We start from the raw sequence: 26885 nt of genomic DNA, 5'->3' as shown, positions 1-26885 counted from the left end.
CCACTCGCAGACTAAATCTGTCCTCGATGCAATGGCATACAAATATGGTGTATGCCTAGCATTTTGACAGCACATAAAAATAGCAAGCACTGGCGTTCACAACATGGGAACAGTCAACGGTAGCTAGTGGAGAACAAAAGTCTTTATATAACGAGACAATCAAGTCCATCTTCCCATTTAGACTTGCCATGGACAAAGACAGAGACTTGAAGAGGAATAAAGGGGCTGTGGCAGTGCATTGCACTGCTGCCTCACAGCAAGAAGGTCCTGGGTTCGATTCCCGCCTGGGGCGCTGTTGGCACCGTGCTCCGGCGGGTTATCTTCCAAAAACAGGAGCCTTTCTGTGTGGAGTTTGCATGTTCTCCCCGTGCTCACATGGGGTTTCCTCCACCTCACGTCAGTAAGGACCCCCACCAAAAACATGCACCCATCATCGTCTGACCAGCGATGGACACTTATCACCTGGTCCCCGGGCGCGTCCACGTATGCTGCCCACTGCTCCTGGCTGTGCCCCCGGAGGAAGGACAAGCCAGGATGGGTCAAAAGCAGAGGAGCCATTTCACCGGCCACCATCAAGCATGTGCCCTGGAAAAGTACACTTTGTGGATTTAGAGAAAGTGTATGATAGGATGCCGAGAGAGGCAGTGCGGTATTGCATGAGGAAGTCGGGGGTGGCAGAGAAGTACGTAAGAGTGGTACAGGATATGTATGTGAGAGCAGTCAGACAGTAGTAAGGTGTGCAGTAGGCATGATGAGGGCAAAGTAGAGGTGGGATTGCATCAAGGATCAGCTCTGAGCCCTTTCTTGTTTGCAATGGTGATGGACAGGTTAACAGATTAAATCAGGCAGGAGACTCTGTGGACTATGATGTTCGCGGATGACATTGTGAACTGTAGCGAGAGTAGGGAGCAGGTTGAGGAGAGCCTGGAGAAGTGGAGGCAGGTTTTAGAGAGAAGAGGAATGAAAGTCAGCAGGAGTAAGACAGAATACATGTGCCTGAATGGGACGGAAGGCGGCAAAAAGCTGAGAATGCAAGGAGTGGAGGTGGAGAAGGCGGATGAGTTCAAGTACTTGGGGTCGACCATTCAAAGCAGCGGAGAGTGCAGGAGAGAGGTGAAGAAGAGAGTACAGGCAGGGTGGACTGGGTTGAGAAGAGTGTCCGGAGTGATCTATGACAGAAGCGTTCCAGCAAGAGTGAAGGGGAAGGTCTACAGGACAGTAGTGAGACCAGCTATGTTGTACGGTTTAGAGGCTGTGGCACTGACAAAAAGGCAGGTGGCTGAACTGGGGGTGGCAGAGTTGAGGATGTTGAGATTTTCATTGGGAGTGACAAGGATGAACAGAATTAAGAATGAGTACATTAGAGGGATAGCTCAGGTTGGACAGTTTGGTGAAAAAGTGAGAGGTGAGATTGAGATAGTTTGGACACGTGTGTAGGAGAGATGAGAGTTACATTGGGAGAAGGATGCTGAGGATGGAGCCGCCAGGCAGGAGGAAAAGAGGAAGGTCAAAGAGAAGGTTTATGGATGTGGTGAGGGAGGACATGAAGGCGGTTGGTATAAGGGAGGAAGATGCGCAGAACAGAAGGTATTGGAGGCAGATGATCCGCTGTGGCGACCGCTAACATGAGCAGCTCAAAGAAGAAGCTGTGAATGTTTAGTGTTTTTTTTGTCTCTGTCTTTTCCCCTCTCTCAATCTCTATCCTCCGCTCAGGTCCTGTTCCACAAGCTGATGATCAGGAATTGATCATTCTGAGCTGATGATCATTCCGAGAGCAGCTGCTGGCAGCACTTAGTGATCCTGCATATAAGCTCTGCTGTTCCCTTCCTCTTAGACAACCGACCATGTGGTCGGTCGGTTGGCCAGTTTTTATGATTCACACGCTGTTCCGGTCCCTACCAGTTACCTAATCCCGTGTTTCCTGATCCTGTGTTACCTGTTTCGGGTCTACCAGTCCATCCAGCTCCAGTTTGTTTTCCACCAGCTTCCTCTGCCTCCCTGTTTTTCCAGGATTCACCTCTACTATTCCCCTGTCTGTTAAAACATCTGTCTGCCTCTGTGTTTGCCTTTAGGTTCTATTGACGGTACCCATCTGTGACACAAAGTGTCAAACCTGACCAGTGATTGGACATAAGGAGGAGCAGTTCAATGGATGGCCTTGTAGGCGGGCACCAGCATCATAAATTTTAGATGGGAAGCCAGTGAAGTGATTTTGGTTGGTTATACACTACACAAGCTGCTGCATTCTGGATGCGCTGCAGAGGTCTGATGGAACAGGCAGGAAACCCAGGCAGCAGAACGTGGCGGAGGGCACCCTGGTGGCTCACCTGGTAGAGCGCACCATATTCACGGCTAAGTCCTCAATTCCAGGACGAGGCCATTGTTGCATGTCATCTCCTGTCTTGCTCCCCTGCCTTTCCTGTCTCTCCATACTGTCACAGTTAATAAAGCATGAAAATGCCCAAAAAAACAAGGGTTGCAGTAGACTAGAAGGGAGATAACAAGCGCCTGAACTTGCGTCATGTCCCTTGTGAGGTATGGCCCTATTCTTCAGATGTTGTCGAAGGAAAACCTGCAGGAGAGAGCACGGAAACTGGTTGTCCAGAATTACCCCAAGGTGCTTGGCAGTCTGAGAGGGAGAAACTGTTGTTCTCCATGGTGATGGAGAGGTCTGTGTGAGGGTAGTCTTTCCCAGGGAGAAGGAGAAGCTCAGTCTTGTCTTGTTGAGGTTGAGTTTGAGGAGGTGCCCAGACATTTATGCATTAATGTCATGAAGACATGCAGAGATGCGCCTTGATATCCTGATATTCCGAAGAGGGAAGGGAGAGGTAGAGTTGAGGGTCATCAGCATAGCAGTGGTAATGGAGATCACGTCATCAAGGGATTTAGTGTACAGGGAGAACAGCAGAGATCCCAGGACCGTGCCTTGAGGGACTACGGTGTTTAGGGTGCAAGGTTTGGATAGGGATCCCCTCCATGAGACCTGGTATGAGCGATTGGTCAAATATGATGTCATCCAGGTGTGTGCAGATCCTGTAATTCCAAGTTCAGAAAGGGTGGAGAGAGGGATTTGATGGTTGACTGAACTGTGTTGAAAGCAGCAAACAGATCTAGGAGAATCAGAACAGACGAGAGGGGTGAAGCCTTGAAACTGTGACAGACAGCAGTCTCGGTGGAGTGGAAAGTCTTGAAGCCAGAATTTCTTTCTGAGAGAGGTAGAGAGAAAGTTGATTGGAGATGGCTTGCTCGAGGGTTTTGGACAGAAAGAAAAGAAACGACATAGGCCTGTAGTTCTAGACAGCAGCTGGGTCGAGAGATGTTTCTTGAGTAAAGGCTTGACTCAGGCTCTGTTCCTACTGTCCTGAAGTCTGCCAGAGGAGAGGGAAGAGTTGATGACTGTAGTGAGGAAGGGCAGGATGTCTGGTTTTGAGGAGAATGGATCAGATCCAGGAGGCAGGTGAAGCCTCGGTTGGTTTGGATGAATATCAAGAAAGACAATCATCCACTAGAGAGAGGATCGAATGATGCAAACCAGAAGGGAGGAGATGATGAGTTGGGTTCGAGATGAGCACAGGGGTGGAAATAATGGATAGGGACAGGGGGCTCTGGACCCCCCCTTTCTGGGAAAGACAGATTTGTCCACCTTAATATATCATTGTAAACATAATTATATCATTTTAAATAATATAATATGCACTGAAAGCACTTGTGCTAATTATAGACACAAAACAATGCTACACAATGAGTGTGACATTTCTGAGACAATATGAGCCGCTTCTGCAAATTTCCTAAATGTTTCTCCAAACAAAAAACAAAAATGTGTGTTTTTATTTTACATCATGTATTTATATTCCTTACTTTCCTAATCGAAAGAAAAAAAACGCACCATGCGATCCGTACAGCGTGTCACACATGGCAGCTTATGGAAACCACAGGGGTACTTGGCATCTGTCATCTAATGGCATACACACTCTTTCTTACAAACAAACAAATGAATAAATAAAATAGCAGCGTGTGTGTGTGTGTGTGTGTGTGTGTGTGTGTGTGTGTGTGTGTGTGTGTGTGTGTGTGTGTGTGTGTGTGTGTGTGTGTGTGTGTGTGTGTGTGTTTGTGTGAATAAAGTGATTTTTATTATTAGTATTCATGAGAGTTGTAGTATTTATAGTATAATATAGTTTAATCATAGGATACATAGGAAGCGATATGAAGTACATGATTTCCTGATTATAAGTAAGACAAATGGTTGAAGATCAGTTGTATAGACTGAACGTGTCCTTTTAACATAATGGAATGTAATTGTAAGTTAATGTGGTTAGTCTATGCTGAGTGTGGTGGACATTTGAAGGTTTAATGGTGAGTGAAACGTACGTGTACAGACTAGCACCCACATACACAGTGCACATGTGATCAAGACATGAAATTCACACAGTATGCACCATATGCTTCATTTCCATATTTCACAACAACGTCCACCGCCAACCAATGGACACACGCACACACATGCAATAAAGCAAAGAACATAAAGTAAAAACACAATGAGATAAGAGTTTAATACAAGACACACATTTAAATGTAGAGGGCAAAACCAAAAATAAAATGAAATGTAAGTAAAGAATAATCAGTAAAAGGCTGAGTATAGTATTAACTAGTATATGGTACCACTACTACTATTACAACATTGTTTTATAAGTAGTAGTATTATAATCATACTAATGAACAACAATGAACTATCTATGGATCTGCTGACACAGATATTTCAGCTTGTATCTGACATGTTTTTGCCATTTACTTTATTTGTATGTATCATACATACATAGATAAAAATAAGGGGAAAAAAATAAGTCAAGGTCAGAGGGAGCTATATGTGCTGACCTGGTCCAATAGAACTCTGAGAACAGACAGGCAGCAAAAACCTGCTCACCAGCTGAGGCAGGTGAGCAGGCAAAAATTGCCGCTGAGTTGGATATAGGCCGGCATCCCATTGGTGGGTGTAGAGCCAGCTCTGGGGATAAATACAGCACCGACCCTCTTGTCCAGCGTCACATCACAATGGTTTTCCTCTGGGTCGTCTCCTGCCTTGCCTTTGTCAGCGCCGCCTACGGTAAGCAACTGAGGTCCTGCTCTCACCTGCCTTCGTAGTTTGAACAAGATATTTTAGAGGCTTTGGATAATGTGCTCTTGTTATTTAGGATTCATGAGGCCATTCACTGTGCACTAGAACATGTTTTGTTGAGCTGTGAGAGGAAAAATATGGCTGTTCTCTATTGAAACACATCAATCCTGTTCACCATATTAACCTCTGGCATCAGAGATCGTACAGGTGGATCAGCAGACCATCCACCAATTGAAATCATCCACTCGTTTATAGATTAGTACTTTTAGAGGCTCTCTATACAAATTTTCCAAATCTGAGTCGGAACTGTGAAGCAACAGTTTGAATGGACTCAAACCAAAGGCTCCAACTAGAGAACAGGCTCAAACCAGGGGGTGGGATTACTCAAAAGCATCGTGACTACATCAAACACTCTCTTTGATTTGCAGTTTTTACCCAGTAAATCATTTTGTAAAAATGTCTTACATGCTGGGCTGAATTGGTCTCTCTAATGGCTGGAACTACCCTCGGTTTCCTTCTCACTAGGCTGCGGCACTCCCGCAATCCCTCCCCAGGTGAGCGGCTATGCCCGCATCGTCAATGGTGAGGAGGCCGTCCCTCACTCATGGCCCTGGCAGGTGTCCCTGCAGCAGTCCAATGGCTTCCACTTCTGCGGAGGCTCCCTGATCAACGAGAACTGGGTGGTCACCGCTGCCCACTGCAACGTCAGGACCTACCACCGCGTGATTGCCGGTGAGCATGACAAGGGCTCCGGCTCCACCAGCGAAATCATCCAAATGCTGAGGCCCGCTAAGGTCTTCACCCACCCCAAGTGGAACCCCCGCACCATCAACAATGACATATCCCTCATCAAGTTGGCCACCCCTGCTCGCATGGGCACCAACGTCTCCCCCGTGTGTCTGGCTGAGACCAGTGACATCTTTGCCCCCGGCATGACCTGTGTGACCTCGGGCTGGGGTTTGACCCGTTACAACGCCCCCATGACCCCCAACAAGCTGCAGCAGGCAGCCCTGCCTTTACTGTCCAAAGAGCAGTGCAAGAAGCATTGGGGAAGCAGCATCTCCGACGTCATGATCTGTGCCGGCGCTGCTGGAGCTACCTCCTGCATGGGCGACTCTGGGGGCCCCCTGGTCTGTGAGAAGGACAACATGTGGACCCTGGTCGGCATCGTCTCCTGGGGAAGCAGCCGCTGCTCCACCTCCACCCCTGCCGTCTACGCCCGCGTCACCGAGTTCCGTGCCTGGGTGGACCAGACCCTGGCAGCTAACTAAAGACCTCCACGTCCTCCTGGAAAACCCAGCCCTCAGCCCATGTACCCCACATCGAATCACAGGGTTGAGTGAGAGAGAACCACCCTTTACTGAGTTGGATTGTGAATTTTAATAGATCTTTTTTAACATTGTGAAAAAAGAAGTTCCAGAGAAATAGAAATATATATGCTAAAATGTATGGTGCTTAACAGCTTTACAACAGAAATATTAAACTTTTAACTCTCGATAGATGTTTCTGCGTCATTTTTTTCCTGTTTAACTTTATTATATAAGCAACTTACTAACTTGAATCATGACCACTTTTTTAGTACTAATTACATGCCCTAAAATGCAACAATCGGCAAATATAGAATACCTATCAGATCCATTACTTTGACTGAATAGCATACTAGTATAGTTTGGGATCATTAGAATTGTAGTATTATATAATATCAAATAATATTCTATACCTCTCAAAAATGTGCTTAATTTTTCCATATTAAGCCTAAATATTGCACCATTTTCCAGAGATTTGGCATCACACAAAACGCATGTTAATATTCATCTCACTTTTTCACATGTATCAATTTAAGAATTATATATTTAATATAAATGTCACAATATAAATATTAAATATAAATCCTAAATATAAATATAAATATAAATATGCACCTGAAATAGAAATTATAAATTTAATAAATATTATATCTTATACTCAGATTTATCATTAATATTAATCTTTAATCTAAAACAAAAAGGGCTGGGCTGGCGCCAGGATGAAGTGAGGGGGCAGTTAAAAATGGCAAAGGGGCAAATCTTGCAATACAGTGGGGCAGACACGCGCAGACGTGGTTTTTTTTGTTTTTGTTTTTTTCAAGCAAGTGTTGTTGGAAACAGCTGTACTATGATGATGGGGGGACCATTACACGCGCAAAGGCAGAGAAGAGAATTCTTTTGAGTTTATTTTTTTATATCTGAAAAACAATTGTAAATTTTTGATTAAATAGAATAATATGAGCCCAAAGCGCTATCAGCACTGTCAGCGCTGCGCTGAACAGCGCTGAATGCTGTTTGTGCAGTGGGAAAAGAGACTGGATCAGATAACAAGCTTCAAATAAGGTGTTTCATTACTGTCGTCTCTATGACACTTGTATCTCTGTCAATATTTTTGTTGTTTTTGATATTTTTCTATAGGGTACATAACATTTAAATGGGGTGACCAGAAAATATAACTGAGGGGGCAAGCCCTGTCATGCCCCCTTGTGGCGCTAGGCCTGGCTTTCACAGAGGACATGGTGTGTGCTGTGCTCTTGCGATTTACAGTTGCCGCAAGTGAGCCATATATTGCGTTAACCAATACACGGCTATGAATAGTCACATGCGCATCCGCCGGTGGTTATGTCCGCCTCTCCAAAAATCTGCCGTCTCCTGCAGATGGTGCCACGGCCTCACCACCACTGGAACCCCCAGACTTGTCTTCAGTCCCAGAAGAATATCACGACTTGGGTGAGGTTTTTAGTAAAAACTTAGCCCTGTCCCTGCCACCCCATAGACATTATGACTGTGCCATTGTTCTTTTGCCTGGCCGTTGCCCTCTAGTCGTCTCTACAACCTGTCCTGTCTGGAACGAGAGGCGATGGAGAAGTACATTAAGGACTCTTTAGTCGCAGGTATTATACGCCCCTCTTCATCCGCTTTAGGGGCGGGTTTCTTCTTCATGGAGAAGAAAGATAAGATTTGAGACTCTGTATTGACTTCCATGGTTTAAATAATATTACCACCACAAATAGATACGGAACGCTTACCATCTGGTCTGGATCAGGGATGGAGATGAGTGGAAGACGGCCTTCAACACCCTGCTAGGTAATTTCTAGTACGTGGTGATGCATTTTAGATTGACCAATGCCCCAGCCATTTTCCAAGCCCTGTCGAATGATTTTTTAATTTTTGAAGGTTTTGCAAACTTTTATAAGAGGTTCATCGGACACTTTAGCAGAGTTTCAGCCCCCCTTACCAGACTCACCTCCACCTCCATCCCATTTGTCTGGTCTCCAGAAGCAGATTCCACCTTCAAAGGATTAATGGGGCTGTTCACCTCTTGCCTGTCCTCACCCAGCCTGACTCTACTCTTCAGTTCATCGTGGAAGTAGATGCTTCAGACACCAGAGTTGGAGCAGTCCTGTCCCAGCGTTCTGGTCCTGACCAGAAAACTTCATCCCTGTGATTTTCTCTCCCGTTGTCTGTCCCTGGCCGACAAGAATTATGATGTTGGTAACGGGAGTTGTTGGCGGTGAAATTAGCCATGGTAGAGTGGAGACATTGGCTGGAAGGAACAGAACACCTGTTTAAGGTTTGGACGGACCATAAAAACCTAGCTTATATCCAGTCCGCCAATTGCCTGAATTCTAGGCAGGCCCGTTGGGTGCTGTTCTTCAGCTGATTCAATTTCATGCTTTCTTATCGTCCTGGCTCCAGAAATGTCAAACCCGATGCTCTCTCCCAGTAGTTTGTCTCGGGGGCGGACACTGCTAGTCCTGACACCATCCTCCCTCCGTCTTGTAGTGTGGCAGCACTTACCTAGGAAATGAAAGCTGCAGTCCACGAGCCCCAACAACAGCAACCTGACCCAGGTAATAGTCCGGCGAATAGTCCGGCTAACCGCCTTTTTGTTCCAGATTCCGTCCGTTCCCAGGTTCTGCAGTGGGTCAACACATACCGGTTTTCCTGCCATCCTGGAGCCAGCCGTACCATGTCCCTACTCAAGAGGTACTTTTGGTGGCCCACTATGGATGCCGACACCCAAGAGTATGTGGCGGCTTGCTCCATCTGTGCTCGTGGCAAGTCCTCTCACTGTCCACCGGCTGGCCTGCTACGCCCCTTACCTGTGCCCAGTCGTCCATGGGTCCACATCGCCTTGGACTTCGTCACTGGTTTTCCGCCATCCCAAGGTAACACCACATAATCACAATTGTTGACCGTTTCTCCAAGGCTGTCCATTTTATTGCCCTACCTAAACTTCCATATGCTTGTGAGACCTCTGACCTCCTTACTTACCCCATTTTCCGCCGACATGGTATACCTATGGATATAGTCTGCAATAGGGGCCCCCAGTTTATGGAGCGCGTTCGGCACAGCGTTGGGGGCCATGGTCAGTCTCTCCTCTGGTTTTCACCCCCAGACAAATGGACTGGTGGAAAGGACCAACCAGGACCTGGAGGCAACCCTATGTTGCGTCGCCACCTCCAACCCCTCCTCCTGGAGTGCCTAACTGGTTTGAGTTGAATACGCTCACAACTCCTCTGCCAGCGCTGCTACAGGTCTGTCCCCCTTCGAAGCATCTCTTGGTTACGAGCCCCCTTTGTTCCCTTCCCAGGAGAGGGAACAAGCTCCCTCAGTCCAACACCATCATCGCCACTGTCAGAAAGCATGGAAGGAGACACGGGCAGCCCTTCTTAGCTCGGTGGAGAACAATAAGAGACTGGCAGATCGCCACCCAGTACCATTCCCTAACCACTCTACACAGAATCCAGGAAACTTGCACCACGTTATCTCAGCCCCTTCGTCATCAAAAGGATCATTAACCCCATAGTCGTGAGGTAAAAACTACCTGGTTCCATGAGAATCCATCCCTCTTTTCACGTAACACAACTAAAACCTATCTCGTCCAGTAGTCTATGTCTAGTAGTCCTCCCTGAGGGAGGATCGCTGGTGGACCATGTTGTTCTGGGGAACCAGGTCCCATGGAAGGGGACCAGTTCAGTTTTGCTGGACATGTATTTCTTTGAAGTATGGGAAACCTCTTTCAGAGTCCAGTGTTTTATTATTTTAAGGTATAGGAACCCTTTTTTAGAGTCTATAGTTTTTAGACATGGGAACCCTGTTTCAGAGTCCAGGCACCTGTCTTGGGTCAAGGTAATTGGGCCCAGGATCAGTGTGGCTGTATGCCTGTTGCTCATTAGATTAATCATAACATGTTTTACATCTGTTCTGGGCTTGTCCAGCTAACCCACTATTTAAAGTAAACTAGTGTGTGGCAGGCAGAACTGCTACATTTACGTTTTAATTTGTCTAAAGAGACCTGTCTATATTTACATAGCGGAACCAACATCATTATTGTTGGTTGCACTCTACGCACAGGGTAGCCCCGAAACGGTCCCCCCCTCATTTTCATTGGGACTTCTGCATCAGTGTTGCCAGGTCCACGGTTTTCATGCAGAATTAGGCTACTTTTTAAGTGTTGGGTTGAAGGGTTGAATTTGTTATCCCCGTGTTAGGTAGACCTTTTTTGCACGCAAATTTCAAGAATAATAAATGAAAATTAATCTAAATAAAAATGGGGCTGGGGATAATGCAATTTTGAGGGGTGTTATTTTGCCAAACCTGCGGGAAATAGTGTTCCACCATGCACCATCCCCCGTGACTCGTCTACTTCAGCATGTTTAAATACAGGAGAAAAAAACCCAGGTGGTTTTATTTAATATTTCACATCTTCAATTTATTATCTGACTTTTTGTATTGGAGATAGAGATTTCAGCCCGGTGTCAATACATCCATGGGCCCCTGAGCCTGAGAACGACAAAGGGTCCTGTGGAGGTGTGTTCTGACCTAGGGCCAGGGAATGAAAGGGAGGAGGCAGGCGGAGTTGAAACAACACCGGTTGCGGTGTATTTATTTAAATGTTTGAAACAAAATGCGGCTCGTGGGCCAAATGGAGCACTTAAAGGCTCGCAGGAAAACAAGGAATCTTATCATGCGTAATCACCGGGTGTCATGACATTTCACTGCTTATATGTATGCCCGTATAGTTATGTATGTGACAAATAAGCTCTTGACCTTGAACTTGAAGTCGTCCGCTAGATTGGCACTTAGGCACACTCCCGCCGTGTCGTGTCGTGTCGTTTCGTGTCAGGTAGTGTGCTCCTCTTGCCCGATCCGCACCAAGTCCCGCAAGCACGCCCTCATTCACTGCGGGGACAACAAAGCCTAAACCACTTCCTGGTCCCGGATTGGACGAGTCCCTCCGTTGATTCGCCCAATCCGCAGCAGCTGAGCAGCCCCGGGATGGGAGCCTGCCACACCTGTCTGCAGCGGCGGCTTGACCACGCCCCCTTTGCCCGCCACAGGTCCAATTTATTTTTTAATTTCATCCTATTTATTTTTATTTAGCATAAAACTCATACTCAGTGACATAAAAGACAAAGAGGAGAGAAGTGAACTTCTGAATGTCAGGATCCTGCGCTGTGCTTGTTTGTTATCTGTCCCTAGGTCCCCATGTCCCTCTCTAGCTCCCTCTGTCTGTCTCTGGTTCCACATCCCTGGCACTGCAAACCTGTTCCCAGTCAGCAATCTCGCCACCTCTCTTCACCATCCTCGTCACTCCTCTTGTATTTAACCTGTTCCATTCACTCTGTCTTAGAGATCGTTGTGTCTGTGGTTGTGATAGAATTCACTGTCCAATCAACTGTGTTGATTCCCTGCCTGTTGCTGGACGCCGTTTCACTGCCTATTCCTGGACCCTGTTTCCCTGCCGATAAGTTTGCCCTTTGACTGTTCCCCTGATTTTGACCGCTGCCTGTTCTTCAATGAGCCCTTTACCATTGCATCTACTTCTGAGCCTCCTCCGTGTCCTGCATTTGGGTTCACCAGACTATATCCTAACACTGAGTGGTCGCCAACTACCTATATGGAACTTTGGGCTCTGGACTACAGGGGGCTCCAGGCAAAATTTTCTTCATTTGATTCAGTAAAATCATAGACTCATTTAACATTCATAATTGCTCTATGAAACCTACAAAATGAGAAGGTTTTGTTTGTTTTTCTGGAAAATAAAACACATTTTAATTTTAACACTCAACTTAAATTCCATTTTGGTTTTTACTTGAAATGTTTTTGTTCTTTGTTGGAGTCTTAAAAGCATGCAATCACATTTTAAGCAGGAATCTCAACTCTCCACCTGGAACGAATATCCCTGCCCACCTCCCCTTTCGATTGGATAAGGATCGAATGGGGCGGAGCCAAAAAAGCCAAAAAAGCTTACAAGTAACTGGTAACAGATCGATAATACATAGCAAACGGATATATTCATCTCCCCCTGTTACCATAGCCCTCTTCTGTTACTAAATGTTATGTTCTGTGTGTATGTGTGTGTGTGTGTGTGTGTGTGTGTGTGTGTGTGTGTGTGTGCGCGCGCGCGCGCGCGCGCCTTCTTTTAATTTTTATTTGTGACTCACATCCCGTTGCCGTGGAAACGTGAAAACAAAGACCGTCGAGTCTTCTCGCGGGTACCTACTACTAGACACCCCGTCCGCGTCGTTTCCCACTGTAGCTGTTCGTTTTGAACGCCTCCCACCCAGTAAAAAATAAAAGCAGAAGCAGGATCTTAAATGATTCTGTTACTTTTCGGGGCTGCATGGATTTATTAAAGAGAGGGGACTGACATGAGTTGGTTTGCTTTGGAGGAGTTTGTCTTCCACAACGTCACTAAATAAGGCAGGTGCGTGACATAGGAGCTGGTGTGTTATATTATTATTTACCGTGTGTGTGTGTGTGTGTGTGTGTGTGTGTGTGTGTGTGTGTGTGTGTGTGTGTGTGTATTCATTCATAATATAATATTATTTATATAATATATAATATTCGTTCATAAGCCTACTTGGCCTCATTGTAACTAATACCTTTATCCTAAATACGCACTTTAAACTGGTCAAATGTGGCTAAAAAGTGATTCAAACACAGAGGAAGCATTTCATTTGTCTTTTAAAGTTAAATGAGCAAAAAACCAACAATTGTGTCAAAGTATTTCAAGTGGATAATATAGGTTTATGGGACACTCTAACTGTAATAGAAATAAGACACAATGGTAATAATAATAAATAATTTTAGCAAGTGGGTGGTGCCTTTACAGGGCACTGGGGACAGGACACAGTTATTGTACCTTCCACAGTATAATGCTGAACCTCATTCTGTACTACTCTTTAGAGCTTACCTGACATCGAGAACGTGCACTTTTAATGGAGGAAAACCATGTTTTGAGGGCAAAAGAGGTCCACCATTTTACCTGCGCCCATGTCACTTAACCCATGGACTCATCTTGCCCCACTCTCCCCCTGTACCCAGGATGGTGCCTCCTGAGGAGGGCTCCAATGTAGATCTGGAACATGATAATGAGCGATGTCAACAGTCTAGGGAGCGAGCGGGAAACAGTGGCCAAAACGAAACCGATGGCCAAAACGAAACCCTCACCCAGAATCCTCAACCTGCTTACAAGAGGAAGAAAAAAAAGAAGAGGTGTCCTCTTCAGATATTTTCTATTTATGATTTTAGGTTTACTTCAGATTTGTATCAATTTTATTTTGTAGAATACTGCGGGTTGTGTTTAACAGTGATCACACTTATGGGACTAAACAGAAACAAGAGGGGAGACAGTTATTTAAATTCAAATGTGATAGTATTTTAGCTATATTTTGAATATTTGAATTGTTTTTTTTGTACTTAAAACCTGATACCTCCCGCACCACTGGAGGAAGCTTGCTCACCATTTTTGGTACCTTTACCTCCCTGTGGAAAGACTTTCTTAGTTACCTGCGGGCTCATCTTACCCGACTCTCTCCTCTGTATCCAGGATTGTTTCAACTGAGGAAAGCTCAAACGTAGATTTGGAACATGGCAATCAGCCACGTCAACAGTCTGGGGAGCGAACACGGAGTGGCGGCAAAAACGAAATCCTCACCAACCTCCCTCAGCCCGCTTACAAGAGGAAAAAGAAAAATAATGGGTATCTCTTTCAGATGTTTCCATTGCCATATTTTAATATAGCAATTATAGGTTTGCATACTGGATACACTCCAACTCTCATACACCTTTATATCCTGTCCATGAAACGCACAAAAAGAATGGCAGACTTGCCCAGAGCCCAATACCCATTGGGGTGAAATTTGACTCAATGCAGAGGATACAAAAATATTCCCATTCCAGTTGAGTAGGGACCAAATAGCGCACAACTGCAGATATTGTACCCCATACTCCCGCAGTATCCCCCCAGAACCCCTGGGGCGCATGATCATAAGCTTTTTCCATGTCCACAAAACAAATGTTGATTGGTCTGGAAAATGCCCATGACCCCTCAAGGATCTTTGAAAGAGTAAAAAGTTGGTGCGTTGTTCCACGGCCAGGACAGAATCGTTATCATACCCACTGTATTTGAGGTTTGAATATTGTCCGGATCCTCCTCTCTGGGACCTTGGCATAGGCTTTACCTGGGAGGCTGAGCAGTGTGATCCCACGATAGTTGGAACACACCCCTTTTTTAAAAGTCTGCTAACCCACCGGTACTGTTCCCGATATCCATGCAATATCAAAACGATGTGTCAGCCATGACAACATCCAGGACTTTCAGCATTTCTTGACGCATCTTATCCACCCCCCCGCAACACTCCAACACTTCCTCCTTGGAAGACGTATCAGTTGGGTTTACGATTTCCTCAAGGTGTTCTTTCCACCTCCCAATGCTATCCTCAGTCAAGGCCAGCACTTCTGCACCCTTGCTGATAACAGCCTGGGGGTGTTCTGCTTTTGCTTCTTGCCAGAAGCTCTTTGAGGCCAACCAAAAGTTCTCCTCCATGGTCTCTCTGAACTCCTCCCACACCCAAAATGTCTTTCTGGCCTGCTGGTACCTGTCTGCCAAATCGAGTCCCTTGTGCTAACCAAGACCGGAAGGACTCTTTTTTTTTTTTAGCTTGACAGCATGGCTGTCATGCTAAGGCTATCAACCTAGGGTTTCCACCATAACAGGCACCAACCACCTGCTGGCCACAGCTGTGAGCAGCTGCTTCCATGATCGCAGCTTTCAGCTTTCAGATCGCAGGGTCCATCCGGAATGTCCTCAGCTTCCTTTAGGATGTGACAGAAGCTCTTCTGAAGGTGGGAATTGAGATAACCGTGGATATGGTCCTCTACCAGTCACTCCCAGCAAACCCTCACTCCCCATTTGGGGTTAACAGTCTGGTAGTCTTCCCTGCCATTTGATCTAGCTCACCACCAGGTGGACAGTAGACAGCTCCAGTCCAGAACATATGGCCTTAGGTCAGACAAAACAGCTACAAAGTCGATCATTGACCTTCAGCCCAAGGTGCTCTGGTACTAACTCCACTCATGAGCCTTCTTGTGTTTGAATAGTGTTTGTTATGGACAATCCATGACTAACGTTAATAACAGAGTACCAATCGATTTCAGGTTGGACAGACCATTAATCCTAATCGTTACAAAGCATTTGTAATAATAAAGGTATAATGCTGTTCTTTACCTTCTAAGAGTATAGTTGACATAGCGAAAACATACTTTTAACAGCGGAAAACCATGTTTTGGCAGGAAATGAGGTTCACGATGTTACCCATCACCTTACTCTCTGGCTTATAAAACCCCACTCTCTCCTGCACCCAGGGTGGTTCCTCCTGAGGAATGCTCCAACACTGATCTAAATGGCAATGGGCAAAGTCAACAGTCTGGGGAGCGACCGGGAAGCGGCAGCCAAAACGAAATCCTCACCCAACATCCTCGGTCTGCTTACAAGAGGAAGAAAAAAAAGAAGAGGTAACTTCTTCATATAATTCCTATTTACATTGTCATATTTTCATAACACAATGAAAGTTTTTTTCAAAACTATCTATTTCATATTGTCGGATACTGCAGGTCAACAGAAATGTGCAAAACATGTGCAACATGTCTGTCAAAGTATTCGCAATGGAACTCATTAGATCTCAGAGGAGACTATATACTGTATATGGGATATGGGACTTAAGTGTCAGCTAGAACGTTAAGTTTCCCACCAATTATAGATTTAGTTAGAGGAAGATGAAAGTCCTGAATGGCAGTAGTGCACTTGTCTGTCCCTTTTCTCTGTCTCTTTTCTTCCAGATGACTATGGATCAACCTCCTCAGTTGTAAATATGAAAGTGGTAAGTTTAAGTCTCAAGGCCTCAAGTTTTCCTTGTTAAAAGACTGCCAATACACACACACACACACACACACCAACACACACACACACACACACACACACACACACACACATACACATACACATACACATACACATACACACACACACACACAGTAGTATAAGCATAATTCCTGAAATGCATTTCATTTTCCAGTGCGACGCGCAGCCAAAAGATACGGTCTCAGGGAAGTTCTGGAGGGGGAGGACTGGACGCTGCTTTGGACTGACTGTTCTGTATCCCTTGACCGCGTTAAAGACATGAAGCGATACCAGGTTGGTAGTTGGAACAGGTTCAAGTGCTCTTCACCACAATTAATGCTGCCAGGTTTGCGAATATAGAACAACACAGAAAAAGTGAACAATGCTCCCTTTGCTTCATTTTTTCAATGTCTATCGAGATGCCCATATGTTACAAAGCAGTTCATGTTCATGTCTTGTTGGTACTTTAGGCACTAAGGGTATTTCTGAAGTTAATTGAACTATAGCTGATTGATAACATTCAAATTTAAAGAGCAACTATCAGGTTGTTTGTTTTTTTTAATGAATTTACAATCTTGGCCTTATGGAGAAGATGGTTTGGAAAAAAAGATGTACAGGTAGAAAGGGACAACATTCAGGAAGAATTTTGGTGTTTTGAATCTGAGGGTAAAACATATATATATATTTTACATCTGGGCCAGCGACATCACTGGTGTGAGTCGTTTCTCTGCCACAGTGCTGTAGCAGGATGGTGGTCAGTCGCCAGGTCAGTCAGTTAGATTCACAGCAATTTAGGATGATGAAGTACACAAAGTACACAAAGAAATCCAGTTTTCGCAAAATAAAGTCCCATACCAATGGAGACCGTAAAGTTAAAGAGAATAACGGAGAGACATGGGTTTTGGTTTGTTTCGTTCTAGTTGGAAACAAAGGAAAACAAATACATCTATATCTAAAGTATTTTTTCTAAGCGTCTCTCACAGAGATCTCTTCAGCTACAGAATGGAAAAAAAATCAGTAAGTGTAATTCCTAGTGAAACATTTTTTAAATCCCCACACATTAATTCACTGTATACTGTATGCCAACATGCAAGTTGCCCTTTAAATTTAACATAACATTCAAAGGGCATTAATACTTGGGCAACATTTGGCACCACCAGTTGAATAGGACTGCTGTAGCGTATACCCCAAAAGTGTCAATGGTGTTTCAGTTTTTGTTAGTGTTTCGATATGTAATATCTCTATTGTATTGTTATATCTAATTACAATACAATTGTTTCAACTTCATATCAATGCAATAACGTTTAAAGTATTGATTCACCATGAAACCTTTTGTGCAGATGCTCACCCTCCACTGCAACTTGTTTCCTGTTTCTGTAGAAAATTAACCATTTCCCAGGGATGATCCAGATCTGTCGGAAAGATATGCTGGCACGAAACTTGAACCGCATGCGGAAGCTCTTTCCCAAAGACTACAACTTCTTCCCGAAAACGTGGTGCCTGCCCGCAGAGTCAGTATGCTCTTTGAAATACGACCATTAGGTACTGGTCTATTTTCCTTCCGCGACCTATTAACTCATAATCAAACATGTACTCAAAGTTACAGCGACTTCCAAGCTTACACCAGAGCCAAAAAATCCAAGACATACATCTGTAAGCCAGACTCGGGTAGCCAAGGGAAAGGCATTTTCATCACCAAATCCACCAAAGATGTTCGTCCTGGAGAACACATGATCTGCCAAGTTTACATCGCCAAGGTAAAGGTTAGAGACATTGTACACACACATTGCCACCCATATGCACTCGTTGTAGAGTAGAACCAAACTTCTCTGAATAAAGGCCATTTGGGAGACAAATATTTGATTCACCAAAAAAATGTTCTTATTTATATCTGCTAACTGTAGCCTGCATTCATAAAGTTTTTAATATGCATTATTATCCTGGTGATTTGTGCAAGCTGGTTTACCACTACTTTGAATGGGTGAAGTTCCGATAAACAGGGTCTGCTGTATTTACAGAACAAATTATAACATTCCACATCTTCCCTGCCCCCTGAAAGCCATTCCTACTCGACGGATACAAGTTTGACTTGCGCATCTATGTGCTGGTAACATCCTGCGACCCATTCAGCATATTCATGTACAAGGAGGGCTTGGCTCGCTTCTGCACCACCCAATACAGTGAGCCTAGCCATAGCAACATGGTAAGTGAATGGTTGAAAGTATTATTCAAAGTAATTCTATTTTAATCTTATTCTATTCTAATTACAAACTGGAAGTTGCCTCACTTGCTACTGGCTACCTATTGTAGCCAATGTTACGCTTTGGATGTACTGTGGCAATTGCAAAGGGAAGTTTTAAATAAAATGTGATATTACTGTTATGCAAAACATGTAAAAAATAAATCTATAATACACACTTAAGGACACAGGTGACTATAAAGTGAGTTTGAGATCTTTTGAAAAGATTAACATAAATTTGGACATGCACTAATACTGTATATAGTGCTTACTGTGAATTCTCTCTAAATGCAATCCCTGCTTTCCAAAGGATACAGCGTACATGCACCTGACCAACTACGCCATCAATAAAAACAGCAAAAACTTTATTTGTGATGAGGACATGGGCAGCAAACGGTATACAAAATTAGCACTATTCCTTGTCTTTTTCTTTTGCCTTTGGCTTTGAGATTGATAGCTCTCAATGATTCTCGTTTTGGTGCTTTTAGCAAGCTGTCTGTCCTGAACAAGGTCTTGGAGTCCATGAGCTACAGCACAGAGAAGATGTGGGATGACATTGAGGACGTGATCATAAAGACTCTGATTTCAGCTCACCCTGTGCTGAAACACAATTACCAGACATGCTTCACCAATCACATCAACGGCAGCGCTTGCTTCGAGATCCTGGGCTTTGACGTGCTGCTGGATCATCGACTCCATCCGTGGGTCCTAGAGGTGAAGATAATGTCGTTTTGACAGGTTTTAAGTCTTAAGATGCCCTGACATTGTTGCATTTTTGAACTCGACTCAATTTGAAAAGGGCCGGCTCCAGATTACGCCGTTTTCCCGTAAAAATACTGTTAAAGGGCCTTGTCAGGAATTGGATGTGATGAGGCTTCAGCATTTTGGCTCAGTGACCAGTCTGTTTGTGTGTATGTGTGTGTGTGTGTGTGTGTGTGTGTGTGTGTGTGTCTTTGGCTAGGTGAACCACTCTCCGAGTTTTACAACCGACTCGCAACTTGACCGGGAGGTGAAGGATGCACTGCTGTATGACACTCTGGTTCTCATTAACCTGGGGGCCTGCGACTGCCGTAAGATCACAGAAGAAGACAGACGTAGGGTGAAGGAGAGGCTGCAGCAGGTCCGCTCAAGAGAAGCCAGGTTGGGGGCTTTGTTACATTTCCAAAGTGTACACAGAAGCCAAGGTGTAGGGGTGCAGAGGTGGTCCACCTTTTTGGCCCTTTTTTCATAAGGCTACTTTTCCACCGAGGAACAGGTACTAAATGAGGAACCATTTAAGCCCAAAACCTTCTGAAAAAGGGAAAATTAGCAGTCCCTAAAATATTTGTGTGGTTGCTTCCCCACTGCACCTAGGAACAGTGGAGATTATGAAAATTAGGAGGTGGTGACGCCAACGTGTAACCATTAGGTTTGATACGTCATTTCGCCGACAAATCTACAACAGTAGCAACATTCAATCGGGAAGTTGAAAGTCTTCCGAAAATTCTTCCTGTCAATAAAAATAAAAAAATAATCCTAAAGTTCCCGAGAGCCCCGATAAATTATGTAATTCTGTTGGGCAGTTGGGAAGCTGTTTTGTGTTCCCTTAAAACACTTAGAACTTGCCTTAAATACACTTAAAACATGAAGTTTCTATTGGCAGAGCTAAACAAACAGCAATATAATCACAACCTGTTGTCTCAAAGTAGAAAAAAAATAGCCTTGTATCGAACTGAACTGTCTCCTACTCATGTTAAATTACTTTAATATGCCACTCAAGCTTTATATTTTTGTCATATGTATATAGGTTATACATATATATACGGATCAATCACAACATTTAAACCACCACTAAAAGCCACAAATACAGTGGCACCTCGACTTACGACTGCATCTACTTACGACTAATCCAAGATACGAGTAGCGATGGTCACGAAAATTTGTATCGACTTGTGACCGACTGCTCCAAGATACGACCGTGGAAATTTGCAGTTGGCGCATCAGTGGCCAGTCAGCAGTCAGTCAGCGGGCGTCCTACATTGTGTGTGCACTTAGTTCGTGGCTTATCGATATTTTTTCCATACTTACTGTGTTTGTGCTGTGTATTTTGTTTATTTTCACCCTTCATGATTTCATAATTTATATGGGAAAAATTGCTTCGACATACGACTGTTTTAACATACGACCGTTCGTATGGAACGAATTACAGTCGTAAGTCGAGGTACCACTGTATTGTGTAGCTCCCCCTCGTGCCGCCAAAACAGCTCTGACCCATGGAGGCATGGACTCCACAAGACCTCTGAATGTGTCCTGTGGTATCTGGCACTCAGACGTTAGCAGCAGATCCTTTAAGTCCTGTAAGTTGCGAGGTGGTGCCCCCATGGATCGGGCTTGTTCCACCATATGCCACGGATAGTCAATCCGATCAGACCCTAACCTCAGCCATCCACATGATGTAGAAGAAAGCGTGATTCATCAGACCAGGCCACCTTCTTCCATTGCTCCTTGGTCCAGTTCTGAGGCTCATTTACCAATTGGACCAGGGGTCAGCATGGGCACTGTGACTGGTCTGCAGCTACACAGCCCCATACACAGCAAGCTGCGATAACTTCTGACACCTTTCACAGCCAACATTGTTTTTCAGCAATTTGTGCTACAGTTGCTCTTCTGTCAGATCGGACCAGATGGGCTAGACTTCGCTTCCCATGCCCATGACCTTGTCGCCGGTTCACCAGTTGTCCTTCCTTGGACCACTTTTGGTAGGTACTAACCACTGCATACCAGGAACACCCCACAAGACTTGCTATTGTGGAGATGGAGGCTCTTACTCAGTCGTCTATCCAAAACAATTTGGCCGTTGTGAAAGTAGCTCAGATCCTTACGCTTGCACATTTTTCTTTCTTCCAACACATCAATTTCAAGAACTGACTGTTCACATGCTGCCTAATATATTCCACCCCTTGACAGGTGCAATTGGAACAAGATTTTAATGCGTGGCTGATCGGTGTGTGTATATGTATGTACTGTGTGTGTGTGTGTGTGTGTGTGTGTGTGTGTGTGTGTGTGTGTGTGTGTGTGTGTGTGTGTGTGTGTGTGTGTGTGTGTGTGTGTGTGTGTGTGTGTGTGTGTGTGTGTGTGTGTGTGTGTGTTTGTGTTGTCAGGTCAGAGGAGCTGCGCCAGTGCCAGGCAGCAAGCATGGAGCAGACCGAGAGGTACGAGGCCAAGCATTTGGGAAGCTTTAAGAGGATCTATCCCAGAGTCGGAGGGGAGAAGTACGACAAGTACTTCAAACACATCAGCTCCCTTTTCCAGGAGACTGTGGCTTCCAAGGCCAGAGAGGAATGCGCCAGGTAGTCACAAGAAACTTTGCTTTGGACGGTTGCAAGAAAACAAACACCAGAATGACATACCTGCAAACTTCAAGAGATGATAGCTAAATTAATTTATTCTGAGACTCTTAGATTGAATTTAAAATGATCTTTATTCATTTATCATCATTTCAGTTTGGCGTCTGGTTTCAACTGCTCATCATTCACGGCAAGATGTACAGAAAACATAGCCGTACTTAATGAGCTAGAAATATTAGAGTGATGAGCTTGAATCCGCTCTATTGGATGTAGGAGTCGCGCCCAACAGGTGGATGCAGGGGAGGTGAAGGGAGCGAAGCAAGCAGGCAGCAAAGCAGTAGGGCAAGAGGGATTGCTGCTTAAATAGGTCGGTCTGGAAGGGTGTGGAAGCGTGTGGCGCCGTCGAGTTGTCCGACACAACTGCTCGCCTCACAACTCGTCTAGAAGAACGGGCCTCTGGCCAGGCACCCCAAAAGTTGCATCTCCATCTAACAATCAATTCAGAATCAAAGTAATTTCCTTAATGGACAGAAGGAAGGCTGTACAAATAGCAATGCACTCTATGGCTTTCTATTACTGCACATCATGTGATTTGTCCATTTGCAGGCATCAGCTGCAGGAGCTGCAGCGAAAGCAAGAGCAAAAGGAATACAATGTGAAGGGCAGCCAGAGGAGAGAGCTACAGGGGGAGTCCGCGGGGGAGAGGCTGAGACCACTGAGGCTGCCGGCACAGTCTATTGGTTTACACGTAGCCTCCAAGTCATTAATGGTAAGATGATTGAGTTTAGTCAAGTTGTGAAAAATGAAGTAAAGTCATTTTCCTGTGACTTTCTTCTAATAGGAAAATGACTGAACTCTGCCAAAAGCTTTTATGTGCCATTACCTATTGAGGAATAGGTATGGAAGAGGATTAGGGCACTGAGAAATAAATGTTTTTGAGTCCAGGGATTAAAGTCAGAATTTGGAGAGAAAAAAAGTGCCGTGCAAAGTAATAGGAGAACACCGGGCTTGTTTATGGTGAAATTGCCATTAAATACATTTAACGCATCTGGAGAATTAAGATCATTTTGTGTTTCTGTTCTCAATAATAGAATATATATGAAGTATGGCTATAATCCATGCACTATATTTTAAATAGAAAATTTAATCTTTTATGGTCAACTTGAGTGAATTTAAAAATTAATATTTACCAATATCATAATTGTTTTCATCACAGACCAAAATTGGCCACCCGAAAACCTTGCTTTAAGTAAACACTTTTTTTTGTAGTTCTTGCCAGGTTTCTCACAGCTGAAGAGTCACGTTGCTCAGTGAGAGATGAAAGCCTAATAACTCGTACTATTCCTTCCAGCTTTCGTCCATGCGCACGCTGTCCACCCTGGGGGTGACCCCTGCTGCTGCCGACACCTCGGAGGGGGAGAAGGAGCATAACGGGGAGGAGGAGAGAGTGAGACGGCTCCTGCATCGGGAGAGGCTTCTCCGCGAGATGGAAGTGGTGGACCAAGTGAATCAGCTCCTTCTGCACGGCCAAGAGGCAGAAAGGGTGTCCAACCTCCAGCAGACTAACTCCAATAGGAAAAGTGAACCGTACCAGCTGGTCAGGCCACCGCCGTGGGTAAGGTGACATTTTGGGCATATTATTTACAGTTTATGCCTGAAAAAAGTTTAAATGAGAGGAAAAATAAATATTGAGTGATTATTTTCAGAGTTATGAGGATAGAGCCAGAATTCTGATCAATAAGTGAGAATTCTTTGTTTTTAATGTCATCTGACATGATATGGAGGGGATTATGGTCACATGAAAAAGAATATTGCCATGTGAAATAATTTTACTTGAGTTCTGAGATTAATCTCAGACTTGAAATCTGAGAAGAAAAACCCTTTAGAGGAGTGTCCTTTTATGCGGTCATTATTCATTTTGTTGTATGAGTTGTTACTGGTTATATTTGGTGTCATAAATAGTATTATATAAAAAAGTAATAGTGCATATATAGTGTTAATAGTTATATATCATCATATATCATATCGATAAATAGTGTCATTTAGGGTCATAATAAAGACATTTTTACTGAGTTGGGCCCTGAAGTCTGCATTTGGGGGGTGATGGTCTTACTACCATTTAGAGGTCCTGAGGGAAATTGTAGTCGGTTTTGGCCAGAATTATGTATATATCATTTATATATTACATCAATAACAATCGTTTTTTCTTTCTTAATATAAGATAGTACTTATTTGATTCCCGTAGGTAAAATTCACGAGTGACATGAGAGTGAGAGGATTTACACAAAATCCTCAATATATACATAAAGAAAAATAGTATTAAGTAAGCAATTAAAATAAAATACGTAATAAATATAATGAATAATGAACATAAACAGCTCAAGAATATACAGTGTAGTTATCTTTAATAGAATTGTATTTATTTTATTTTACTTGTGATTGACATATTGCAGGGATTCCACTGGTGTCTCTGGGTTTTTTTTTATTTGAGTTTGCCCATCAGAAAATCTTCCAACATTCAAAAGTGGAAGGAAGAAATAAGAGAAAACTAATTATTTTTCCCTGACCTTTCATAGTTAATAATAATTGTCAAGGGCATTTTGACTATTTTCACCATGTCTGTAGACTTTCACTCAATTAAGGCTCAAATTCTTTATTGTCCAAGCGACATATGACAGAAGTCTAGAAATGTAAGGATACTTGAGGATAATTTCAGGATGGCTCTTATGGTAATGATAATCATCTAGACTAGCATCGCTTTGTAGATCTCACTATCCCCTTCATTTCATTCCTAACACCTCATGCATCGGATTTTGAAACTTTGTATAGATTTGGAATTGCTTTCCTGAAATCTTCATTAGCAACATCTGAAAAGTGTTTCATATCCATATCTGCATCACATCCACTCCCACATTATCCAGAACGGCTGGCAGAGGAGCAGCCACGACTCCGCCACCCTGAAGTACTACCTGCCTGAAGAGACGCTGGCTGAGGCGAGCGGTTACAAACCCAAAGAGATGAGGAGGAGCATCAGCGCCCAGAAGAAACCCTGTCTGGGCGATGTTCTGTGTAAGAATGAAACGTAAAACACACACCGCCAGCCACAACATTAAAACACTGACAGGTGAAGTGAATAACATCGCTCATCTCCTTCCAATGGCACCTGTCAAGGGATGGGATATATTAGGCAGCAAGTGTAAGGAACTTTGACAAGGACCAAATTGTGATGGCTAGACGACTGGGTCAGCATCTCAAAAAGGACAGGTCTTGTGTGGTGTTCCCAGTATGCAGTAGTTAGTACTTACCAAAAGTGATCCAAAGATAACCGGTGACAGCGTATGGAGCTGGGTAGCCACAGACCGGTCAGAGTGCCCATGCTGACCCCTGTCCACCACAAAAAGCGCTTACAATGGGCACGTGCAGCAGACCTTGACCGTGGCGCAATGGAAGAAGGTGGCCTGGTCTGATGAATCACCTTTTCTTCTACATCATGTGGATGGCCAGGGTTAGGGTCCGATCCAGCATCCGTGGGATGTGCTGGAACAAAAAGCCCGATCCATGGGGCCCTACCTCGCGACTTACGGGGTGTAAAAGATCTGCTGCTAACGTCTTGGTGCCGGATACCACAGGACACCTTCAAGTTCAAGTTCAAGAGATTATTTGTCACATACATACACATACGGTTGTACATATATGCAGGGAAATGTCATGACACCTGGTGATTACGCACAATAAGCTCTATAAGCTCGAAAAATACTCAAATGTGCGTAATCGACACACGGTTCAGTGGTCTTGTGGAGTCCATTCCTGGCTGGGTCAGAGCCATTTTGGAAGCATGAGGGGGAGCTACACAGTATTAGTGGTTGTAAGTTGTGGTTTTAATGCTGTGGCTGATTGGTGTAAGTACACATCTGTCCACAGAGTAACATGGAGTAGCACCATGTTAACTAGTGAGTCCAATGTGGGCAAGTGCCAGTAATGGATGGATTTTATTTTTGATATAGAGTATGGTTAGGTAAATTGCAAAGTATATATTTGTCATGATGTACAATACAGGGGGGTATTATAATGACCAAGATATAATATATGGTGGAATAAAGTATAGTATAGCATGATTATATACAGTATACATATTCACACACATTTGAGTCACTATTTATTTTGTTTTTCTGTTCTTTAGGTTACATATTTAGTTTTTACCATAAGGTTTAGTGTATATTGTCATATTTTATTGTGTACCGTCAACATTTCCATATATTGCCATTTTCTTATTAATTTTTTACTCCATTAGTATTATTGACTATTTTCTATCTATCCAACATAGCTACCTATGACATTATAATATGATATGATAATAGTATAGTATAATATAATATAATTATAGTCCATGGAAATAAATAATCCAGTGTCAAGTACTATAATGTTCAGAGAAAGCACAAACCAGGTTTGAAATGGTATTTCAATGTCAATATTATGTATCAACATGATACTCTACTTCTTCTGGTCTACTTTTCATATTATAATTAAAAAAAAACCTTGTCAACTGTTCCCTGGTTTTGTATTAGACATAAACTAAAATCCCTTCTCTTCCCACCATCACCACCAGTCACAGGCTCGCACACCGCCAGCCAGGACAATTTGATCGGCTCCGACAGCAACGTCCGGACCGGCACCAACCACCCACCGTTGGGGGCCGGGAGCCACTCACTGATGGCCCGCAGCCCCGAGCTCCTGCAGAGCCTGTACGTCATCGCCAAGCCGGCGCCGCTGGTCATGAGGCCCAGCTTCTTGCAAACTGCAAGGAAGACCTTCTGCAAAACACCGCCGCACGACGAGGAGCGATGACGCAACTAGGCTTGGAGCCCCCCCCCCAACCCCTTTTCGTATTGAATGTCTTGCATGTTAGTGGACACAAACTGTTGCCAAAATATGAGCGCAAATCTTTTTTCGGTTTTGTCAGTCGACATCCTCATCCATTCATGACCTC

General features: G+C 44.1%; 2 protein-coding genes across 2 annotated transcripts; both read left to right on the top strand.

The window, feature by feature from the left end:
- Positions 1 to 5049: 5049 nt before the first annotated feature.
- On the top strand, positions 5050 to 6384 carry LOC307245341 (chymotrypsin B-like; the record flags this gene model as incomplete). The annotated part of the gene is made up of 2 exons (XM_080020871.1): positions 5050 to 5101; positions 5639 to 6384. The coding sequence occupies 2 exons, from the start codon at positions 5050 to 5052 to the stop codon at positions 6382 to 6384; spliced, it is 798 nt and encodes a 265-aa protein (XP_079876997.1).
- A 7093-nt stretch (positions 6385 to 13477) lies between these two features.
- LOC307246124 (tubulin polyglutamylase ttll6-like) lies at positions 13478 to 26743 on the top strand (the record flags this gene model as incomplete). The annotated part of the gene is given in 17 exon segments (XM_080021934.1): positions 13478 to 13504; positions 14946 to 15028; positions 15799 to 15948; position 16273; positions 16277 to 16313; positions 16509 to 16627; positions 17714 to 17844; positions 17934 to 18090; positions 18393 to 18536; positions 18883 to 18968; positions 19061 to 19286; positions 19534 to 19712; positions 21713 to 21901; positions 22505 to 22667; positions 23250 to 23513; positions 24820 to 24967; positions 26505 to 26743. Coding segments are annotated over 17 exon segments (2343 nt in total).
- Between the last annotated feature and the right edge of the window lie 142 nt (positions 26744 to 26885).

This window comes from Zeus faber (assembly GCF_960531495.2).
Source record: "Zeus faber genome assembly, chromosome: 20".
Lineage (NCBI taxonomy): Eukaryota > Metazoa > Chordata > Actinopteri > Zeiformes > Zeidae > Zeus > Zeus faber.
This window is presented reverse-complemented; position numbering and strand designations above follow the sequence as displayed.